The 21,990-nt window shown below is 39.1% G+C and overlaps 2 protein-coding genes across 8 annotated transcripts in view; one reads left to right on the top strand and one right to left on the bottom strand.

Moving 5' to 3' along the window:
- Positions 1-7,555, top strand: part of morn5 (MORN repeat containing 5) — a 31,338-nt gene extending 23,783 nt beyond the window's left edge. For 3 of the 4 annotated variants that reach the window (XM_023960646.2, XM_078955820.1, XM_023960647.2), the window contains one exon: positions 6,902-7,555. In XM_023960646.2, the coding sequence (XP_023816414.1) occupies positions 6,902-7,014 (113 nt within the window). In that variant the 3' untranslated portion in view covers positions 7,015-7,555. The remainder of the gene's footprint in view (positions 1-6,901) is intronic. The other variant, XM_023960648.2, reaches the window with a different exon arrangement.
- Positions 7,556-8,021: 466 nt separating this feature from the next.
- Positions 8,022-21,950, bottom strand: lhx6a (LIM homeobox 6a). Of its 4 annotated transcripts, none has more exons than XM_023960644.2 (8): positions 21,437-21,950; positions 20,325-20,504; positions 18,764-18,885; positions 10,878-11,095; positions 10,143-10,243; positions 9,957-10,052; positions 9,512-9,686; positions 8,022-9,401 (listed from the first exon to the last, which is right to left on the bottom strand). In XM_023960644.2, exons 1-8 carry the CDS (start codon positions 21,512-21,514, stop codon positions 9,322-9,324), a joined length of 1,050 nt encoding a protein of 349 aa, XP_023816412.1. In that variant the 5' UTR covers positions 21,515-21,950; the 3' UTR covers positions 8,022-9,321. The 4 variants fall into 4 exon arrangements, with proteins under 4 accessions (XP_023816412.1, XP_023816411.1, XP_078811939.1 ...); XM_023960643.2 differs by having other exon boundaries at positions 10,878-11,098; positions 21,437-21,948; XM_078955813.1 differs by lacking the exon at positions 21,437-21,950 and adding an exon at positions 20,744-20,882 and having other exon boundaries at positions 10,878-11,098.
- Between the last annotated feature and the right edge of the window lie 40 nt (positions 21,951-21,990).

The raw sequence follows: 21,990 nt of genomic DNA, 5'->3' as shown, positions 1-21,990 counted from the left end.
GACTTTGGTTTTACTCCCAGTGCCCCCAGAAATATTGCTCTCCTCATCTTTATCATGCCAAATGCTCTCTCCACCACAGAGTGTGTCCTGGTTGTGACGGGCCACATTCCTCATGGGGTCCTTGTAGGATGTCAGCAGCGTGATGGGATGTGCAATGCAGAGATGCCCACCATCGCCCAAAAGGATCCTTCAGGTGGGTAATGTTTTATATACATAAATTGGGCTTTTACGTATATATAGTGAATCATGGATTGATCTTTGATTCCCAACAAAAATATCTATAAATTTGACATTACAGTCACATACAGCCTGCATTTGAATGGAATAAAAAAGCTTCCTGTTAAAATAAGCTGAATTTTCTTTGGGGCCTTTATTCTTATTTGGCAGCCATCGATGCTCCCCACGACCTTTTGGAATATGGAAGACCAAGCGAGCTGCTATAAAACCAGAGGTGACTAATGGCAGTTCATTCCCACTGGGAAGCTGGATGACCCTGCTCATCAGCTGGAGGATAAGGTCTGTCGTCCTGTGGACAATGTCACTCACAGTGGACCGTGGCATGTCAAAGGTCCTGGCTACCACAACGTAAGATGTGCCACACGCCACCCAGAAAAGAAACACCAACATCTCAGCCTCTTGTCCCCCCCAGAGTGTGAGGAACCCGAAGCTGCTCCATCAGATGCTCGATGGTCCTGCGGGTCAACCGAAAATCCGGTCTTGTGTCGGATTGACCGTTAGCGTAAAGGGCCAGGACAGACGCCTTTATGTTTGCTAAGCAGTCGAGACGTTGAAGACCCTGTAAAATGGAACATTAATATATTTCATTTAGAAAATTAAATATCATTTTTTGAATGTTTCTATTTATTTTTGATGTCTTACATTTTAGTTTATGAAGTATTTTTAAATGCTGAAAAATCTCGTGTTTTTATTATGGGTGAAGAATGAAATTATTTAAAAAATGAAAGTATTTTTGTTTTAAACAAGTGATATGATTTGACTCTGAATAAAAAATACTAAACTTTGAACTCACAAGTGTTTCATGTAGTTACACTATACAACTCATAATCCAATTTTAAAAAAGAATGTTAAACTTACCCAGCAGATTGTGTAACCTTGAGCACAATTAGTGACAAATGCTTAAGTTTAAAAAAAATGTTTTTTACGTTTAACTCGCAAGTTGTTCATGTCTGGCCTGGGCATACAGAGGAAATCTTCTGAGACGTCTGCTTCTCCTTGCCGCCCTGTGATGCTGCATATCTGCTCGTTTTCGGTTTGATCTCACGAAAAACGGTTGAATTATTGCCAACAGGAACATGGACAGATTCATATTCAAAGCTATATTTCAGTAAAGTAGAAGAGAAAACTAATGAAAAGAAATGCCTCCTTGCAAGGCCCCGTAAATCGTTCAGCGACAAAAAAATAAATATTGCCATGGACTAATGACTTGAGGGTTTATTTCTGAAGAAATACATTAAATCAACACCAATGTTCTTGTAATTTTATTATTAATAAATCAGCCACGTTTTTCATGATCAGAACACAGCACATTTATAAATAGTCTTCGTAAAATGTTCATATTTATTATGTCATTCTCCGCGTTAAATAGAAGTAGTTCGCCTCCAGATCAGATGGTGGCGGTAATGCGCCACTTTGTTTTCGTGTCAAGCGTTGTATGCATGCCCCCCCACCCCCACCCCCACCCTTTCTGGCAATACGCGTTTGAGGGAATATCAAAATAAAGTTCATCTTAAAAACGTGTTGTCATGGTTAACCCTGACGTCTGCTTTGATAAACATTTCTTTTTCGTTCCGTGGTAGTACAGGAAAAAATTTACCGGCCGTACAAAGGACTTTTCTGACGACTTTGGCAAAATTTGAAAAACGAGAACATCTAACGACAAAACACGGGGAAACGTCGTAGCTAACGACAGTAGCTATCGACAGTAGCTAACGACAGCAGCTATCGACAGCAGCTAACGGCAGTAGCTATCGACAGTAGCTAATGACAGTAGCTATCGACAGCAGCTAACGACAGTAGCTATCGACAGCAGCTAACGACAGTAGCTAACGACAGTAGCAAACACCGTAGCTGTCGACAGTAGCTAACGACCGGAGCTATCGACAGTAGCAACGGTTGCTAAGTCCTGACGACAAAGTGAGACGACCAAAGACATAGACAGTGGACACAAAAACAGATTTTTGGCACAAATGGAACCTCATAGATTTTGTCCTGGTCCCCTCGCTCCACAGGACTATGAGGTTCCATTTGTGCCAAAAATCTGTTTTTGTGTCCACTGTCTATGTCTTTGGTCGTCCCACTTTGTCGTCAGGACTTAGCAACCGTTGCTACTGTCGATAGCTACTGTCGATAGCTACTGTCGATAGCTATTGTCGTTAGCTACTGTCGTTAGCTAGGGTGTTTGCTGCTGTCGTTAGCTACGACGTTTCCCCGTGTTTTGTCGTTAGATGTTCTCGTTTTTCAAATTTTGCCAAAGTCGTCAGAAAAGTCCTTTGTAAGGCCGGTAAATTTTTTCCTTTACTACCACGGAACGAAAAAGAAATGTTTATCAAAGCAGACGTCAGGGTTAACCATGACAACACGTTTTTAAGATGAACTTTATTTTGATATTCCCTCAAACGCGTATTGCCAGAAAGGGGGGGGGGGGGGCTTGCATACAACGCTTGAAACGAAAACAAAGTGGCGCATTACCGCCACCACCTGATCTGGAGGCGAACTACTTCTATTTAACGCGGAGAATGACACATAATAAATATGAACATTTTACGAAGACTATTTATGAATGTGCTGTGTTCTGATCATGAAAAACGTGGTTGATTTATTAATAATAAAATTACAAACACATTGGTGTTGATTTAATGTATTTGTTCAGAAATAAACCCTCAAGTCATTAGTCCATGGCAATATTTATTTTTTTGCCGCTGAACGATTTACGGGGGCCTTGCAAGGAGGCCTTTAAAATATCTTTGATGAGTTACCTTCTCAAATTTTAGTGGGTCGAGTCACTAATTATGAATATAACAGTCAAAAACTGACTGGTTTTTGAGCTTTTCTTTTTAATCTATTTATGTGACCATGAGATGGCGCACTCGGGACCACATAAGGCTCTTATTAGCCCGTCTGATCCTCGTTTATCCATCAGATTTGTAACAACATATTTTATAAAGATCAGTCATTTTTCAAAATAATTTGAAATAATAGTTTCATCACAAGATTAAATTAAAGCCATACTCTAAATAACTTTAAACGGGAACGTGAAACCGTTGTACGCTGCACCCCCCCCCCTTTCTGGCAGTGCGCGTTTGCAGGATTGTCAATAAAGGTTTTTTTTTTTTTAAAGTGTTTTGTTCCGTGATAATACGGGAAACAATTTATCGACCGTACAAAAGACTTCTCTGACGACCTTTGCAAAATTTGAAATACAGCAAGATCTAAGGACACGACATGGTGAAAGAACGTAGCAAACGACACTAGCAACGGTTGCTAAGGATCTTCCTGACGACACGTGAAACGACGTAGCAGACGACACTAGCAACGGTTGCTAAGGATCTTCCTGACGACATGGCGAGACGACGTAGCAAACGACACTAGCAACGGTTGCTAAGGATCTTCCTGACGCCGTAGTTAGACGACATGGGATAAGGACAATGACAAAGATAAAGTTTAAGGATAAAGCAAGCATATACATCACAAAGTTAATACAAAGTAATAATCAAAGAATCATGGGCATGCAGAAGATATTGCTTAGTAATACATAGACATGAACCAATGTAAAATGAACTCGTTCAATAGACATAGACAATGAGCCCAAAGCATAGACAGTGGACGCAAAAACACGATCAGTGGACATAGACAATGGACCAAAGACATAACAGTAGACGCAAAAACACATTTTGATATTTTTGGCACAAATGGAACCTCATACAGGACCAGCCACCTGTGCCCCCAGACGGTTTAAGGAACAACCCACTTAAATCCTGAGATAAACGCTTCTATACAAGCTGAAGAGGGCGGAATTACAGCAAATATGAAAATGTCTTATCATTAAGTTGTGGCTTTCGCCTAATTGAGGTCAGTCTCTTGGTAGCCGTGATTGTCCCGCGTCCACATGTGTCACAAAGGGCTGCTGGAAGGCTTCTCGGCGCAGCTGTTGGGTGGCCGCTCCGACCTGCGATCAGAGCAGGTAGAGACGGCAGAGAAAGAGGAGGAGGAGGAGGCGTCATGCACTTGAGGAGGCAGCCCCCACCACCACCACCCACAACGCTGGCAATTACACACAATCAGCCCGCGAGTCCCCGCGCGCGCCGTGGAACCTGGAGGGGGTGAGGCCCGCGAGCGGCTCAAGTGCGTGCAGCTGCGCGCGCTCCAGAGAAAGCTCACTTCCCCTGCAATTAGCTGCTCGTTTTAGTTTTTTAACAAGGTTTATTATCAGCTCCTCTGGCGCTCGTTTGGTTTTTTTTTTTCGACGTCCATTTTTAGGGGTTATTTGTTGGTGTCTCAAGTGGCGCTAAGAAGTTATTTTCTGCTAATTGTCCGCTTTGACCGATTTAACGGAGACTTTAAAATGCCACTTCTGACACTTATGTTGACTGCAAGAAGACGACATAACCACACCGTCTTTGTGCTTCCTGCTTATAGGAACCTTTTAAAGATTTTATTACCTTTTTTTTTTCTGTATAGCCCCTAATGTTTTAGCTCTATTGTATTTGTCAGAATTGCTGCACCTTTATGCAGCATCTTATTATAGGGGCTGAAATAACCATAATTCTCAGTCCAGATCCCAGTAAATCAGCCTGCTGTACAATATTATAATATTCTGAAATATGCACTTTTATTATAATATAGACAAAAGCAAAATTAGGAACATCCTGAGAAACAGACTTTGTTTTTTGCTATGGTAAATTTGCCTTTTCTCATAATTGTCAATATAAAAATGGAGAGAGGAGGATGGAGAGGTAGAGAAAAAATAAATAAAACAGAAAGCAAGTGAAAAAGTCAATACTTGGTCCTTTAAGACCATTAGTAAGAGCTGTCTTTCTCTCAGACAGATGTTAGAAGTATTTTCTTTTCTTTTCACAAAGTTGTTTCATGGTGTAATAGTCTTCCTTTTTAATGTTATTAAAATCAATAGCACATTCCTAATGTACGCAGGAACATAAAAGGATGAAGCAACCAGAAGCTGGTTCAAGCTTTTTATTAGGGGTGTAAAGATTAATTGACTTAATGGATGAAGTGATCCAACCATATCGATCTGTCTGAGGCAAGTTAATCAAATTGAACTATAATATAGTTTCAAGTAGAGACAATCAAAATTGGAAAATACCATTTGAATTGAATTATGGACGGTTTATTTTACTAAAACGTAAAAACCACCAAGTGGGCATCACAGTAGACAACACATGCCTGACGGCAGCATAAAATGATCAAACCGCTTTTACAGTCCAGTGTATGGAAATACTGAATTTTGCAAAGATGTGACCACAGTGTGCTAGAATGTTCTAATAATGATCTGTTTCTGTTTTGTTTTTGTTTTGTTTTTGTGGAAAAAATTACAGTTGGCTGAACTTTATGAAACTAAAATGTTGATTTTTGTGTACTTGTTCGTTTGTACGTATATTTAATTTGCACTTGATTTTCTTGCAAGGAAAACAATTTTTGGCTAAAGATGTCCTGGATCATATGGATCAATTTTTGGGTTAGTGAATCGGATTGTTCAAAATGAACCAATACATCGGCAACCACAAATTAATATTTTTTTTTTTTAGATTTGAAATGGTTTATTTCAAGCAATCACAGAATAATGCACAAAACGATACAATAAGCGTTCATACATTCATTCAAAGACGTATCAAACTTAGGATAGATATTAAAACAAAGATTGCTTGAAAGGGAGTGGAAGGAAGCAAATTTATATAATCCCACCCCTGTTCTACCGTAACCATTTTACTATTTGATTTATCATTATCCGGTTAATAACCTTTCATCTGATATCAATGCCTTACCAACACAGTTTTATGTCATTACGTGCTTAAGTATCAATAAATCACATGACAATGATGAATTACTTCATACTTATGTAAAAGTAGTTATGACTATTTTGTATAATAACATACAACATACAGATCAGTTATCTAAAATAAATTCAGATTATTTTGATATGACTTTACTTGGTAAATGAATTGTTATATCCTGTTTTATTGTCCAGTTGTTAATAAGGTATTGACATTTTTTTAAACTTGCTTTAAAAGTTTGAAATATGTATAGAAAATATCTCTATGAACGGCTTCATCTCTTTCCCAAAATCATATGGGGGGCTGAGCATCCCCAGATGATAATCAAACCCTGCCCTGAACCCATAAAGCCCCTCCTGAAGGTTTCACGCCAAATCCATGGGTAACAATGCTTCCTCCTAAAGTTCTTTCTGGTTTTAAATTGCCCTTACTTGTATAGCACTTTTCTACCTTCCTCAAATGCCCAAAACGCTTTACAGTCACAGTCCCACTCACACATTCACACACTGATGGCGGCTCTGCTACCATCTTGGAGAACACCCTCCTTTGCACCATTCAAACAGAGCCCTTTACTTTTTACATTCTCAATATTTTATTGTTCTTCTACCTTATTATTTCTTTTACATTGTTTGTAATTTTGTTTTTGCCTTTATTGCATTGATTTTCATATTTTAGATAATCTGAGGTTTTTGTAAGTGTTTATGAAAATGTACTTTGATAACTTCAATATTACATTTTTTTTATTCCAATTACGAACAACCTTCATGTTCTGCAGCATTTTTACATGTGAATGTTTTCTGTTTAGATATGAAATTATAATGTCAAAAGCAGCAATTGCATTAGCTGTTCTTTTTTATATGTCTCTGTTACAGATGACTCTGAACATGAGTGGATTGTGCGGACCTGTCGCAAGGCTTGGGGTGACGGTGGTGGTCCTGAGAAGCTCGTTTCAGTCAAAGTGGAGCAGAAAAGCAACATCATGTGACAACCTGTTTGATTACTTCAAATTCAGCCGTCCTCTGTGGAGCAACATCCAAAACAAGAATATGAGGAAAAGAAGAAATGGTCTTTTGGATTTAGTCAAAACGTGTTTTCCTTTTACCCACATATGCTACATCTTTAGTTGTATGTGTGTACAGTTTGCTTTTGGAGTGTGAAATAATTAGAGATTCGTTCACTTTCCTTCGTTACTGTGTGGAGTTGCACCAGATTTTAATTCAACTGTTAATTATTTGTTTGCTACTCCTGTAAAAAGAGGTTGTGTGTTTTTTTGTCAAAGATCTAAATTCCTGTTTGTTCCAGCTGCACACATGCAGTTTTAGCTGTGTGTCATCCCCCAGATGTTTAGTTGAGTCCAGGAGCTGGAATTACCTCGTACAAGAGAGTTTGAAGGCTCAGACACACAAATGTAAATAATAGGTTCATAGAATGAAGAGGAGAAAGACTGTAAGACAGCAACATATCTTAGTTGTTCGGGCTAAAAAAAGATTTTTAACAAAATTGGATTAAACAGAAACCATTACAGGTAGCTGATGTTTAGTACATTTTTTCTTCTTTTGCTGGTGCTTAATAATTATTTATTTGGAGCTTTTTTTTACTTTGGTTTTAGAACAAATAAACATGTTTTCATGTTGACAAAGGGGTTCAGACAATAAGCAATTTTAATCCTTAATGACATTATGGTGTCTGTTTTTCACAAGTAACTACACTCAAACGCACATTCAAATAATGTAGGAAAGTAGTTAGTAATATCATATTTTGTCATAAATGCAGTAAATTATTTAAAAAAAACCTTGTTATATATAATTATGTGGCTTCACTGTGAAAAAAATATATTTTTTACGATTTTATTGTTAAATAAATGTGTTGAACCACTGATTAATTTATTAACTTTGCAAAAAAAAATACAAATGCAACATTTTCAAACACTGATGTTTCAAAAGAATGGAGAGGCAAACGTTCCACATAAATAATTCAAAAACACACAAAAGATTTAACATTCTATTTTATTGCATTGTATGACACAAAACATTTATGAAGCACAGTCTATCAGTAAACCTTTTTGTCAACCTTTTTTTTCACTTTTTTTTGTCAAAAAAACTCATCTTTGAGAGGGGAAAAGTGCTTTACAGGGATTTACCAACTCAATAAATACAAAGGATTTGAGGTTTTGGTGGATCCTGTTCTTCACACAATGGCCATGTCACAAAAACACAGACGCACACTTGTCAGTGCACACAGAAACACGCACGCTTACACACACACACACCATCATCAGCACTCAGCTTACTATGTACAAACTTAATCAGCTTTCTACTGCCCATATTGTACCAATACACAGTCCCTCATTGTGTGGAAACAATGAAGCAAGAACATCATAAATTATAAACTGGTGATATTAAACATTCGGGGTGCTTATGTAACAAATCCAGTTTAAGAGAAATAGATAACTGAAATGATAAACTCAGGTTTGCTTTTATCACAACAACCATCATACTTTAATAATACACAAGGCCCAATCTTGTGCTTTATTCCATTTTTTATCAGCTGTTAAACAAAATACTTTTTTCCTTTAGTTTTCTATCAAGATGGTAAAAAGTGTTATTAATGCCTTCATTATTTGTCTACAAAAAAAATATTTCTAGGAATCAACAGAGTTTTTAGATAAGGCACATTCTCAACCTCATTTAGTAAAAAAAAAAAAAAAATCACCCCCAAAGAAATTTATGGAATTTTCCTTCTGTTTTTTTTAAAGTCCCTACATTAATGGTCATTTTAAAAGTAAACAACTTTCTGTTAAAATCTGGGTTTCCTTCACGGTTGCTGAGCAAGAAAACATAGGGGTCTTACCTCTCTGCCCTGCCCCTCCGGCACATCCCCTTTACTGTAAATTGATGAACAGCTTTCAGACAGCACTCAGGAAGCTTCAGTCCAGTTTCCTTTATCAGTTTCATTCCTTTAGAAGTCCCTTTATCTTCAGCTGAGAAGCTGGATGAATCGAATGGAAAATACTGTACAAAGCAGAATCGGTCCCTCGGGTGGAGGAAAATGTAGTGAGTGACTTCCTGCTAATTATCAACGTCTTTATATCGCCTCTGATGGGTTGGCAACTGGATCAGTGTCCATATAAAAATGAGAACATTTTGAGGTTTGTCTCTCAAGTTAATTTCCTTGTTTACGTGCTGACAGGGCTCCCGGCGGCTTTTGACTCCTGCGCAATCTTTGAGTGAGTTCAGGGCGGTGATAGGAGATTGCGGGTATGGATCCAGAAGTCAGAGGTCAGGGGGGCAAGCTAGCGACTGAGTGGGAGCTGAGGGAGTGCCATGGCCTGGTGAGGGAGTGTCTGAGAGGTCAGGACGGAGAAGGGGTGACCTGGTAAAAAAAAGTTAAAAGGAAAAAAAACTTTATGAGCTTTTTTTTTTTACAAAAAAGAAAACACTTAGAAATAAATCTGACAGGTTTCTGAACAAAGCCCAACTCACTGTCGATGTAGCCATGAAGCGCCACCATGCGCGCGCGCTCAGGACTGCCGAAAGGGGAGTAATGCAGCTCGTCGGGTAGTGATGAGGGTATCCTGGACTGCGGATGACCCTGCGGAGCCCCGCTGTGCTGGGGTGTGTGCTTTTTATGTCTTGCTCTGCAGTTTTGAAACCACACCTATGAAGATGCAACAGATCAAAACAATAATGCAACTAAAAGCAGTGGACAGGCCGGGGTGTGTGGGAAAATGCTAATCCTCAGAACTGTAACATTACAGAAACCCACAGTGAGCTGCAACATTTTAACACACCACCTTGGCAAAGTGCTGCACAAAATAAAAGCACAACAACAAAAATTCATGAAAACATAAAAATCAGCACTAGTATATTCAAAATGAATACATTTAGAAGAGAAGTCTGAAAAGCATAAATCTGAATCAGTACTGACCTGTATGACTCTCCTGCTGAGGCCCGTCATGTCTGCCAGTTTCTGGAGCGTCTGGGCATCTGGGTTATTATCCTGAGCAAACTGGGCTTGCATGATCTGAATATGAGAAAGCATGCGGTTAAAAACCTGCCTCAAGTCAGCCACAAAGCCAGAGCGCTTTTGGAATGAGGAGGCCAATAATTTCACCTGGAGCTGCTCTGCAGTGAAGGACGTCCGTGCTCTTTTGGCCGGTTTGGGCTGACTGTCTTGTTCTGTCGGAACTGCTCCCTCCAATGTGATGCCATTTCCTAAAATAGCACCAAAAAAATTCCCCTTACGGCACTAAAAGTTTTCTGTTGCAACACCACAGCACAACAGAAACAAAAACTATTTCAATTTCGCTACCTAAATCTTTTTATTTTAGGTTAAAAAAAACACTTAAAAGAAAGATTTTATAAGATAAATAAAAGTACGCAAACTAAAAAAAAGGATAAAAAGCGAGAATCAGTATTCGCAAAACATTTAACAACTTTTATTTTTAAATTAAGATTACGTGAATTGATTTTAGGACATGGGGAATGATGCGAGTTGATTCTAGCTGACATTTCCTTTTCACAGTAGCCATTTTTTGTATTTAAATTGTATTTTAAATTATGTCAAATTTAGCCTATTTCAGAATTTTTATCACCTAAAGGAGAAAACTTTTTGTCTGGATGCAAAGAAATGTATCTAAACCACAAAGACGTTTATAAACTCGTCTAATTCACAAACCTTCAGCTCTTTAAAGTGAAGTACTGCCAAACCTCATAAAATTGTAAATAAGTGACCTAAATCAGAAAGAAGTATGCCACATTTTCCTATAATATTTGCATTTAAATGTGTTTGAAATGGTTATTGGATTAAATCATTTTTTGTGAAGTAACTCAAGCATTTCAAACGTACCACTCTCAGCTGCTCGTTTGAGGTTTTCCACCATGGTGTCGTAGTGGATCCGACACAAGACCTTCTCCTCCACCAGGCCGAACTCCTCTCCCGTGGACAGCTGCCTCTTGCAGGAGTAGCATGCAAAACAGGCCAAGTGGTATGCATTCCCCCTCGCGCGTCTCACCCAGTCACTGGCATATATCTGCCTCCCGCATCGGGCACACTTAGTACCAAACCTACTGTGAGAGAAAGAAGAGGAAAACAAAGGCCGAGGGGAAGAAGTGAAGCACGATAAGAAATGGGATCTTGAACACAACATTTGCAGGTCAAAATTTTCCCAGAAGACCTGAGATCATGTCTCTGTTTAGCAAATAGTAGTTCCCAAGTACAAAAAAATAAAACAGGAAGCATGCACTTACATCCCTACAGTATCTGAAGAAAAAAAAAAGTGTTTTTAAAGGTTGAACTTCTGGTATTTCTCAAAGACTTTAAAGAAGAAACCTTGGAGGAGGATATGGCCTTTTAGAAAAGAGTCCAGATTGCGGCTGCAAGCTGAGCCTTGAATGCAAACAAACCAACACCTGCAATTTCCTGCCTGATTCATGAAGGCCCTGACACACACAAATATACTCATACACAGGGGAGCAAATCTGCCCTGACTTAAGTTGGGGGGGGTTTAAGCACAGTGGAAGATGAGGAAATGCTCAGATAACATAATTCCAGATCACCATATTGTAACTGATAGCAACAATAATGCTGTGTGCAGTCAAACCTAAACTGTCGGACTCCGAGTCCTCACTGGAGGGCTGGACTAATACACACTAGGCCAGGGGTCGGCAAAACGCGGCTCAGGAGCCGCATGCGCATTTTCAAAAATGTTTGAAAATGTAAAAAGATGGGGGAGAGAAATATATTTTATGTTTTAATATGGTTTCTTTAGGAGGAAAAACATGACACAAACATTCTTAACGTTTTCCAATGCTGTAAGAATGTGTAGAATAAATATTAAATTTCAACATTTCTGTCAACGAATATTTGCGTCATAGTCTGCGACACACGTTTCTACCAGCAGGGCGGCGGACCGCTAGGCAGGTGGCTGATGTAAATCGAACCACCGTCGGTTCCGTGCATTGCTTGATGAAGTTGAAAGCGAATATTCCGATCTCCTGCTACACAACACAGTCCGATGGCTGTCCAGGGGTGACGTTTTGCGTCACTTTGTCGTCTGTTTAGAACACGTGAAGACATTCATTAAAAGCAAAGACCTGAACTACCCGCAACTGCAAGATACTGGTTGGCTCGAAAAGCTGCACGTTTTGGTGGATATGACTGTGACAAATCAAGCCACCTAAACGAGCTGAATGAAAGTCTCCAGGGGCGGGAAAACACTGCGCCGCAAATGTCTGAAGCTGTTCTGTCATTCGAGCGCAAGCTGACTGTCTTTGCAGAGATGTACAGCGAAGAAGAGAAGAGGATGCTGCTGCGTTTTACCCTCTTTTGCACTGACCTGCTTGGCATTTGCACAGAAATCAAACTTAACTGTATTAATTTCATTTTATATACATTACCTTTTCAAAAGGCTGTTGTTTTCTTTTTTATAAACGCAGGCTGCGTTTTATTGCACTCTGTTTAGTTCCCAGAGAGGGGCACGTCACGCACGTTCCATTTTATTGTTTTTTGTTCGAATCCTCAAAATAAAAATGACATAAAAAATTGGATTTCTTTATTTCATTTCTTTAATTTTATGAAAGCAATGAAACATAATTTATTAATATTGTAATGAAGTTAAACTTGCACAACAGAGCAGTCACGTGACGCATCGTTCTCCGCAGAATGCACTGCAGTAAATAAACATTTAATTGTTAATGCTCATAATGTATTTGTAGCAACTTAGTCATTTTGATAGCAGGCTAATATAGCTAATATAGATTCATATTGCATGCATTGCCTTTATTATAAGGCTTAAATAGGGCTTTTAATATTTTGCGGCTCCAGACATATTTGTTTTTTTTGGTCCAAAATGGCTCTTTCAACATTTTGGGTTGCCGACCCCTGCACTAGGCAACAAAGTGTCTCTGAAGTAAGACATAGGTGAACTAGAACTAGCTTGTGTGTTTTTAAACCCATTTGTATCATATTTATTACAGGCATTTCTGAGACCCCTATCTCATTAGCATGATCTAAACTTTCCTTAAAAACCCATTGGATATAATTTGGTCCATGTTTTCGTCACTATGGTTCAACAGCATTCCACCAGGGGCAGTAGAAGGGCTTTCCCTGCTCATTTTAAAATAGCGGCTTCCATGAAATCTCAAAAACACTTTTGACAGGAAAAGTTTTGCTGGTTTTCAAAACTTTATAGTGAGAATAACTCATCTATAGTTTTTCTTATGACTACATGCTTGATTGAATGAATACAAAATGTGTTAATAATTAAGTCTACTAAAGTTGCACCACATTAAAAATGTGTGTATTAAATTTGAGACAGTGGATAAATAACGAGATTTTTTCCTAAACACTCATGACAATATTTTGCATCTTAATTAATATTGTTGTGAGCAAAAACGTACCAAATCCCCCAACGTGTCATAATTGATACTATCTATATTTCGTTAAAAAAAAATTTGACTGCAATTTTTTCTTTTTGTGAATTTCAGCAAAAGGGTTTAAAAAACATCTTAATTCTTAAATTTGGAATTTTCTGTCAAATCTTTGATTTAGTGGGCTTTACAGAGTTAAATTAACAGAAATATTTACACGCAGAAAATACTGTGCACTATTTGGGGAATTCTGCAAATAAAATCCCACCTTTGTACAACTTTAATGTTATACAAGCTGCCTTTTTTACACTAGAAAAAAAAAGAGATTAAGCTCCACATTTAGCGAACGCATTATGGGATTGAATGGGTGTTTGCATTGAGATGGATACAGTCAGGCTAAGAGTCATTGTTGGGGTCTGCAGCTGCCAAGTCTGGAGAAGGAGGATAGATCTGTAAGTAGTCTGAAAGCGGGAAATGGGGGGAAGGGGCATAAACAGGCACCTTTTATTCAACTGTATGACCAGATTTCTAATTCATGCTTGCTAAAAGTGGAGACATTTTCATCAGCAGGCTCGGATATCAAGGGCAAAGGGTTGACTTCTGGAGCGCAAACACGAGCCATATTCAGGGAAATGTGAGCGGAGCAGGAGCGCAGAAGGAGAGCTTAAGTGACTGAGGCAGGGCTGTAGTGTTGAGAAAAGCAGCTATGTGAAGGACGTCAATGGCAGACGAGAGAAGGGGCAGGAGGACGGAGGGGGTGCGTTGCCAAGTAAGTGGGTTTGGCAGTGTTTCAGTGAACTCAAGCCCACTCTGTCTGGGATAAAAGCGCACTACAATCCTGACATCTCACAAGCTCATAACCCACCTCACGTGTCAGAACCCAGAAGCTTCATTTTCATGCATGTAGTTTAGAGGAGGATAAGTCAGCTACCAGGAAAAATCTGCATGCAGCTTCCTGCATCTGCATTCCTTCCTAGTTTTTATCACAACCAATTCCTAAGACTTTCCAACCAAGTCCCACTCGAATCAACTTTCGATCTATTGTAAAAGCATTTCCAGTGGTCTTTTCCTTATGATTATGCTGCTTTTTAGGCAAAATCATGATGAACTATGTCTTTTTCTGGGACATAGTTTCTGCAGAGCAGCAGGGGTTCATTAAAAATTTGCCTCTGATTTTTGGACGACACTGTTGGCGCAGAGTCACTTCCCATAATCCCTTTGTTTACACCCTCTCTCTCTGACTAGCTTACAGCCCCTCACAACCCCAACCTAACATCAATGATGTAACAAAAATGCGAAACAATATCGGAGCCATCCAGCCATACAGTTTTGAGTTTTGTCTGACCCTGATTCACCACGGTTTGAATAAAGAAATACTCAGAAACACAGTTTTAATCTCAAATTTCGTCATATATGATCTTCATCATGAGAAAAATGCTACAAGAACATGTTAAAAACACCAAAGACAAAATTTTCATTGGTCTTTAAGCTGCCCTAGAAACAATGCCAAGAGAACTCAAAACAACCTTGAGTGCTGCAGAACAGTCTTTCAACTCAACCCTTTTTCAGAGGATTGCTGCCTGCCTCTACTGTAAGGAAGGAGGCATTGTGAAACATTAGAGCTAATCTGACGTGACAGCTTGTCAGTTCCATGCTCCCAGACAGAACACAGAAAAGCTGCAAATCGTCCCATGTTTTAACTTCCTCCTCTATCTTCATATCCTTTCCTTTAACCTCAGATTTTTTGAACACATGTACCAAAATCCTGGTGTTTATGTTGGAGCAGTCCTCGCAGGCTCACAGAGCTCTATTCTTCCTTCAGAACTCCTTTTGCAGCCCTTCTTTCACCTAACTTTCATTTGATTTTGTTAAACACTAATTCACCTGCTGACAGAGTAGCTGGAGGGCATTTTTTAAAAATAGTTTCTGATGTGCTGTAAAAAATAATTTGTTCAAAGTCGTTATTTATTATTTATTAAAATAATTATCTGGTTATGTGGCTTTGAGTTGTACAGCTAATGTATGCATTTAAATGTAAGATGTGGGTCAAAGGAAGTATTATCTCAAATTATTTTTAAACAGCTTATCAATTTTTTCCCCTGGCTTTCACCAATTCACCCCCTCCAAAAGAGAAGCTGTGACATTTTCCCTCTCTGAATTGAGACTGCAGGCACTTTTCTTTGTTTTTCAACATGAATAATCTGTTTCAATGCTCAAACCAAGCAGTTTTTATTTAAATGTGTTGAACTGTGTGACAGATGTCTTATTATAATTTGAATCCATTGACTTCTTACAACTCCAACTGCTCTCTCTCTCTGCCCTATTGCCTTTGTTGCTATGGAGATGTCACCAGTTCATCAGAGGTGGGTGGTTGATGATTTTGAAGCAAAAGTAACAAAGTTATATACAACAAGATCGGGGTCTAAATGTGTGCACATCTCACCCACAGAGTTCATTACATATTCGCGGACTCTGGTTACAGTGTGGGTTTCCCGGGGAACGCCTGATTAGTGTAACTTCCTGTGTGGCCTGCAGCTCGAGGACATGGATGAGGTTTCCAAGCAAACGGGGTAAAAGGAGGGAGGAGGAGGCTGATAAAGAAACATTTCACCCCATGTATGTATCTGAGATCAAACCCCCAAACCCTGACATGGCTTTGAGAGGCACAGCGGGGGCCCTATCCTGTTCACCCCCACCTGCCCCTCCACCATGAAGGCTCACATAATCCCAGCCCCACTCCTGCACAGGCATACACATGCACACAGAGGGAAACCCACTCTGATTTCCTGCTATTACACCCTATTAAAGCAGCTGTCAGTCCTGAGCCAGATGAGAGGCTGACACAGATGAGGAAACATCTCCAGAGGTTTGAAAGAAGCCCAGAGGATCTGGACTTTCACCGGTGTTTAGTCGACTTTAAATCTGACCAGATCGCTGGTTGCAGTTTATATTTACAAGTCTGTGAGGGCAGCGGTCCTATAAGAACATCACTTTTGATATAAAAAATGAAGACATGGAACTCATAAAGCCATCAAAGCAAAAAAAAAAACAATTCTGTTACATTTTTGCACTTTGTATTGGATATATTCCACATAATAGGTATTAGGAAAATTATATAATCCCAAATACAGCTTTAATTTATATTCAATGAGCCATTTTCTTTAGTTTTCTTGTTTATTTGCTCCCGAAATAAGATACATTTCCAGTAATCTTGAGAATTTAAAGTGACCTAATTTACTTTAAGGCCTAACGCACAATGAAAATCTATTGAAGGTTCGTATAAAGATAAATATAATTCCCAGAATCCACTGGTGTTCCTCACTTCACTACACACAGTTATGATATTATCTCTTCAGTCAGAGTTAAAACGAACATTGCATTATCTAATTTTGGCTCACACTTTTACCTCATCACCTCACAAAGAAGAAACTTTTTTTTTTTTTCAAGAACAATAAGGTCCCAATGTTATTCTTTTAAACCCTAAACAGTTATCAAGGATTTAATTTATTGCATGGATTTTAGATAAATATATTTAAACACGCTTTCAAAAAATTGACATGAATTGATACTTTAATGTGTCTGTGTGGCTCAGTCTACGTGATACACAGTTCAGATTGAAGATTACAGGCAGAACAGAGGAATTCTGTGATTTTTTTTTTTAAGGATGCAGGTCAGTTAGAAATATGTCTATGGTTTGGGAAAGCAAACACTAAAATCTCTCAATCTGACAGGAAAAATTGTGAAATGATTGGCAGCTGACAGACGTGTATCAATAAACAGAAATGGGTCAGCGAATGTATGTCTTGTGTTGAGAGCACGGATGTGTGTTCATGACAAAAATAATTGACATTTCAGTGAATCCTCTTAAAATGATTTCCGTCTTTATAGCTCTAAGAGTGTGACTTTTTCTCTCTTGCTTTAAGTTTAGAAAGAAGTAACATTCAGATTAGAAACATGTTGACCAGACTCTCGGGGCGGTGTAATTGCTGGTCTGGAGGCCCAAGGGTCTGGGATAGAGAAGAACTAATTGATGGTAATTATAAACCTCACTGGTGGCTTGGTGCCAGGTTTTTATCAGACAAACAGCAACGTTCTTTCACAGCTCACACATAGGATACATGTTTCTGTTCATCCCCTTCAGGCTGATAAAAATAAGCCTGACAAACTTTAACTGGTGTGAGGATGGTTAGCCTCATACCACGATCATATAAACATTCAACATTCTTTCCTTTCATTCTCTTTTCAAAGCACTTGCACTGCCATAAAACCCCTAAAGATAAGCATTTGATAGACAAATATAATCTGAAATATATATATATATATATATATATATATATATATATATATATAGTTTAAACATATATAGTTTAGACAATTAATTATAGCTATAATTGTTTTTCACGTTGCAAAAATTATTATGACTACAATTACTATGGTTTTATTTTGTAGTAATTTCAACATTTTAATTATTGTCCATGGCAATTAAAGAAACACAGCATATCGGGAATAGAATAGAATCGAATATAGGAAAAAGGAATAAAACTAAATTAAATTCAACATTTTGAACTAGAATTGAACAGATCTCAAAGGAATAGAATAGAATAGAATAGAATAGAATAGAATAGAATAGAATAGAATAGAATAGAATAGAATAAAATAAAATAAAATAAAATAAAATAAAATAAAATAAAATAAAATAAAATAAAATAGTAACATTTTGCAATTGACACTTTGTTTTCCTTTGGGAAACCTACTAAAGTCAGATAACTAGGCCTGCGCACTCAAACTGGTATTTCCGGTGATTTCCGTTTGACTCAAGTGCCTCACAGGTGATAAAGCGGCCAAGGCGCGCACCCGCGTGGCACGCGAGCTAATATGTTAAAGAGCGTTAACTGCTGCTGTTTAATGCAATCATTAGTGGGGGAATCTCTCACCTGCGGCCGACCAGAAACACGCACAGATTAGGCGAGTTGGAAGATAATTAATTTCTGGTTTGACGTAGATCCTGCGCTTTTCAGGGCGAACGTCACCTCTAAACATTAAGAAACAAAATCCGTTTTTTTTCTAACACTCCAAGGCTTTGCTTTTTGTTTCCATTGAGAATTGTGCGTTTTTGGATTTAGACATAACAAAATGTCGCATCTTTCAAGTCATCGTAAGGAGCGGAGGCTTTTATTTTGACACGCACGAGGATTTTTTTGAAAAGGCCTTTCTATATTTGATTGAAGCGGCCCTCATCCCTCCCGAAGGACATACTGGGCGGTTGTGTCTAACGGAAACAGAGACACTGACAGAAAGGTGCATGAGAGAGAGAGAGAGGGGGGGGGGGGGTAGTTTGAAAACGCGACCATAAACTTACCCTACCTGAAATAATCCATTTTGCAGAAGATCTCCTTGTTTTTAATGTAGCAGCTGCTGTGCTGACGTAATGACGTTCTGCACACCGAGCACTCCAGACAGCGCACGTGCCAAATCAGATTGTTCACCTGCAGAAAAAAAAGGGTGAATCAAAACTAGCATGACATCAGGATTTTTTTTCTCAGAAAAAATTAAGAGATTATTTTTAATATTCAAGACATAATTATAATTTCAATTAAGTGTTTCTTTTCTGTCTTTTTTGGTCTAAACGTTATTATTGTCCAACATAAATAAATACCACACAATTAAATCAATTTGCATCCATAGTTGGACAACTTTTTTCAATTCCTTTACATTCAGTAACCCCTAAATTCTTAGTGGTTTTTAGTGATTATTTGTTTTCTTTTCATTTGTAAAACAGAAAAAAAAAGTATTTTGTTATTTAAGCTAAAATACCGTTTATGTAAAGTTAGAATAGGTTTGGCTGCTCCTAAAAAAATTAGTCAAACCAAAGCGACTGTTAAACTTAATCATCTACCAACATAAAGGGATTTCCTTTAATTGGAATTCTTTAAGAAATGTAAACATTGTATTTTAAACGTGTAAAAACATGCAATGTATTTTTTGAAAGTTGTTATTACCGCATAAACATGAAGCTGTCACTTCTTTTTTAATCAAGCCAATTACATGAATTTTATTTAGTAATTTTAGTCAGATAAAATATATTCTAAACTAACACCATTAATGAAATAAATACAGGTGAACACTTAGTAATGAGGTGCTTTAGTTTTTGTTACAAAAAGAAACGTATGATATTAAATATTATGAAAAAGTACCATTGTTATTTTTTGGCTTAAATAAAAAGCCCCCAAAAAGTTGTCATATTTTACCGTTTTATTTTTTTTAAATCGAATCTTCATGTCTTTAGTCTAAAAAATAGAATTTAAGTGGCCCTCAAATTCCCGCCTGCATCAGTTGTTGTCTTCCTTTTCTTTCCGTCTTATCATCATGACAGACTGAGAACAAAGTGTTGTCAGATAATGGACCGACAATTTTAACACTTCCTCAAAAACGTGCTTTTCATGGAAAACACGCGCGCTCGCGCGCGCCACGAGACAGGCTGTAAAACAGTAAAACCCAAACTTCCTTGTTGTGTCTGCGGTCTCCCCAAACACTCAGAGCCCCTTTTCTCTCACATTTTGTGTAGATAACCTCAGGTAGATTTAAACAGGTGCCGCCTGTCCAGAGGTTGTACAGATTAAGGACAATTCCCTGAATAATCCTAATTTCGAATCTAATTCTCAAGAAAAAAGTCGGAATTGCCACTAAAAATTCGAGATTTGCCTTGTGCAATTTGTTTAAATCTTGTTTAACATCAGAGCGCATTAAGTCAAGACTTTCTTTGCATTCCAGAACAGAAGAGCAAACATGTCTAATCCAAAAATATACCAAAGTCAACATGAAACTCTCCAGTTTGTTTGGAGAAGACGAACCACTGCTCGTGCGTCTTGATACAAGCATTTAAGATAAAGTAAACATGAAAGTTCCTTTCTTGTCATACTCTCACCTTGAGCAAGTATCTGTCCAGGATCTCCAGACCGCAGCTGGCGCACAGGTTCTTCCCGGTTGACGGCACAGAGCTGGCGGTGGAGGTTGGCGAGCAGGAGGGGGTGGACGGAGTGCTGGGAGACGAGCGGGTCTCCTCCCGCTCCATGTTGGACCGCTGGGATTCTCCTTCCGAGTGAGACTGCAAAAAGCGCATCAGCACAGCTCAGCAAACACACAAAACAAGCTTCTCCAGGGCTGCGCCATCCGCGCTTGGAGATGTCGCCATTTTTATTTGTTGATTGACGCATTCGAACTTCATCCGCTGACTCCAACCACATGGCTGCGCGCGGGCCAGGCGAGCAGCTGTGTGGCGTGCGCATTTGGTCACTGCCTGATTGAAGAATTACCAAACGTGCAAACAGGGACTGCAGCTCTCACCGTGGGTGCGCGTGTGGATGGCACGCTGCGGCGCCGGTGGTCAGATCAGCGACTAAATCACTTTCCAAGCCTCTTCTTCAAACGAAGAACTGTCAGGTGACATTCGCAGAGGAGCCACAGAGCTGCTCCTGGGCTTTATATAAAGTGGCCCCGACAAAAAAATACCCGTGGACTTGTTTAAATGGACCCTGCTAAATGCCCGTTTTAATGAAGCTATTTCAATTTGGATTGATTTTTCCTTTCACCCCCTTAACCCATGCCTTTCAGTGTAATCGTTTTTTTTTCTTTTTCATGCAACCCAGGACACCAGAGGGGTAGTGATTGGGGGGTTGGAGGGAAGCTGGGGAGGGTGTCAGCACACACAACTACCTGTAATTACAAATAGCCTGGATCGCCGTGGATAAGAGGGACCCGGAGTGTCAATTTCAACTGTCAATCAGAGGAAAGCAAGAGGTCACCAGAAGAATTGCAAATTTGATTCTTAATGGCTGCAATTAAAATCTGTAATTCTTTTCACAGGTGAGCAGCGATTATTGTCACGGAGCAAAACCCACTGGACGCGAGACTGCAGATACAAGATGCACTAAACTATTTCCTTTAGGGTGAAGATTTCTCAGGAAAGCATGTCATCACACAGTTTAGGCCTAAAACACTGCAGTCGGAGCCTTTTACGCACAAAGCTGTTATAAGTACCTGCTTGGTGGGGATTCCTTCAGATAGAATCTTATTTCCCTCTGAAAGAGGGGACAAAACTTCATTTTTCCAGTACATGAACCCCTGGAGCCTCACAGCGGGAGATGTGTCCAAACCCGGTGCCTAGAATCAGGAGAGGAATCGGCGCACGGCGTCGGGTCTTTCACCATCCGTACCATGCGTAAATGTAACCGAAAGCCACTTTTCTCTTTGAAAAAAAAAAAAAAAAAAAGATTGTCCTTTTAGATGCAACAAAGTGCAACGATCTGCGCAACAGAAATGGAAAAAATGCAGAGACGGAGCGTGACTAGGTTGTCGCTCCCTCAAATAGCCCAATCGAGACCGGGAAGATCTCGTCCTTTACTTCTCTTCACTCCACTTTTGAGCTGTAAAGTCTGTCTGCAGCGACTTTCTATTTAATTCCACGGCTCCAGAGAGAAGCTGGCGGAACCAGAGCGCAGCAGGAACGCACGGGCGAGGTGTCTTTGCAGAGCTGTGGGTAGTGAAAGTTTGCGCGGCTCGCTGGCCTGCCTTATAGTAAAAAGAAGGGGGAG

Source organism: Oryzias latipes, chromosome 12 (genome assembly GCF_053564925.1).
Source record: "Oryzias latipes strain Hd-rR chromosome 12, Olatipes_Hd-rR_3.1".
NCBI lineage: Eukaryota > Metazoa > Chordata > Actinopteri > Beloniformes > Adrianichthyidae > Oryzias > Oryzias latipes.
The sequence above is the reverse complement of the archived record's forward strand: the minus strand, read 5'-3'. Positions and strand labels throughout refer to the sequence as shown.

Excerpts from the sequence above, each read along its gene's own strand:
- lhx6a (XM_023960643.2), bottom strand. The coding sequence starts at position 21,514 with ATGTACTGGAAAAATGAAGTTTTGTCCCCTCTTTCAGAGGGAAATAAG. Across the intron at positions 18,886-20,324 it reads TGGACAGATACTTGCTCAAG|GTGAACAATCTGATTTGGCA; the intron begins GTGAGAGTATGA and ends TTTTTTCTGCAG. Across the intron at positions 9,687-9,956 it reads TCAGCAGGAGAGTCATACAG|GTGTGGTTTCAAAACTGCAG; the intron begins GTCAGTACTGAT and ends GCATCTTCATAG.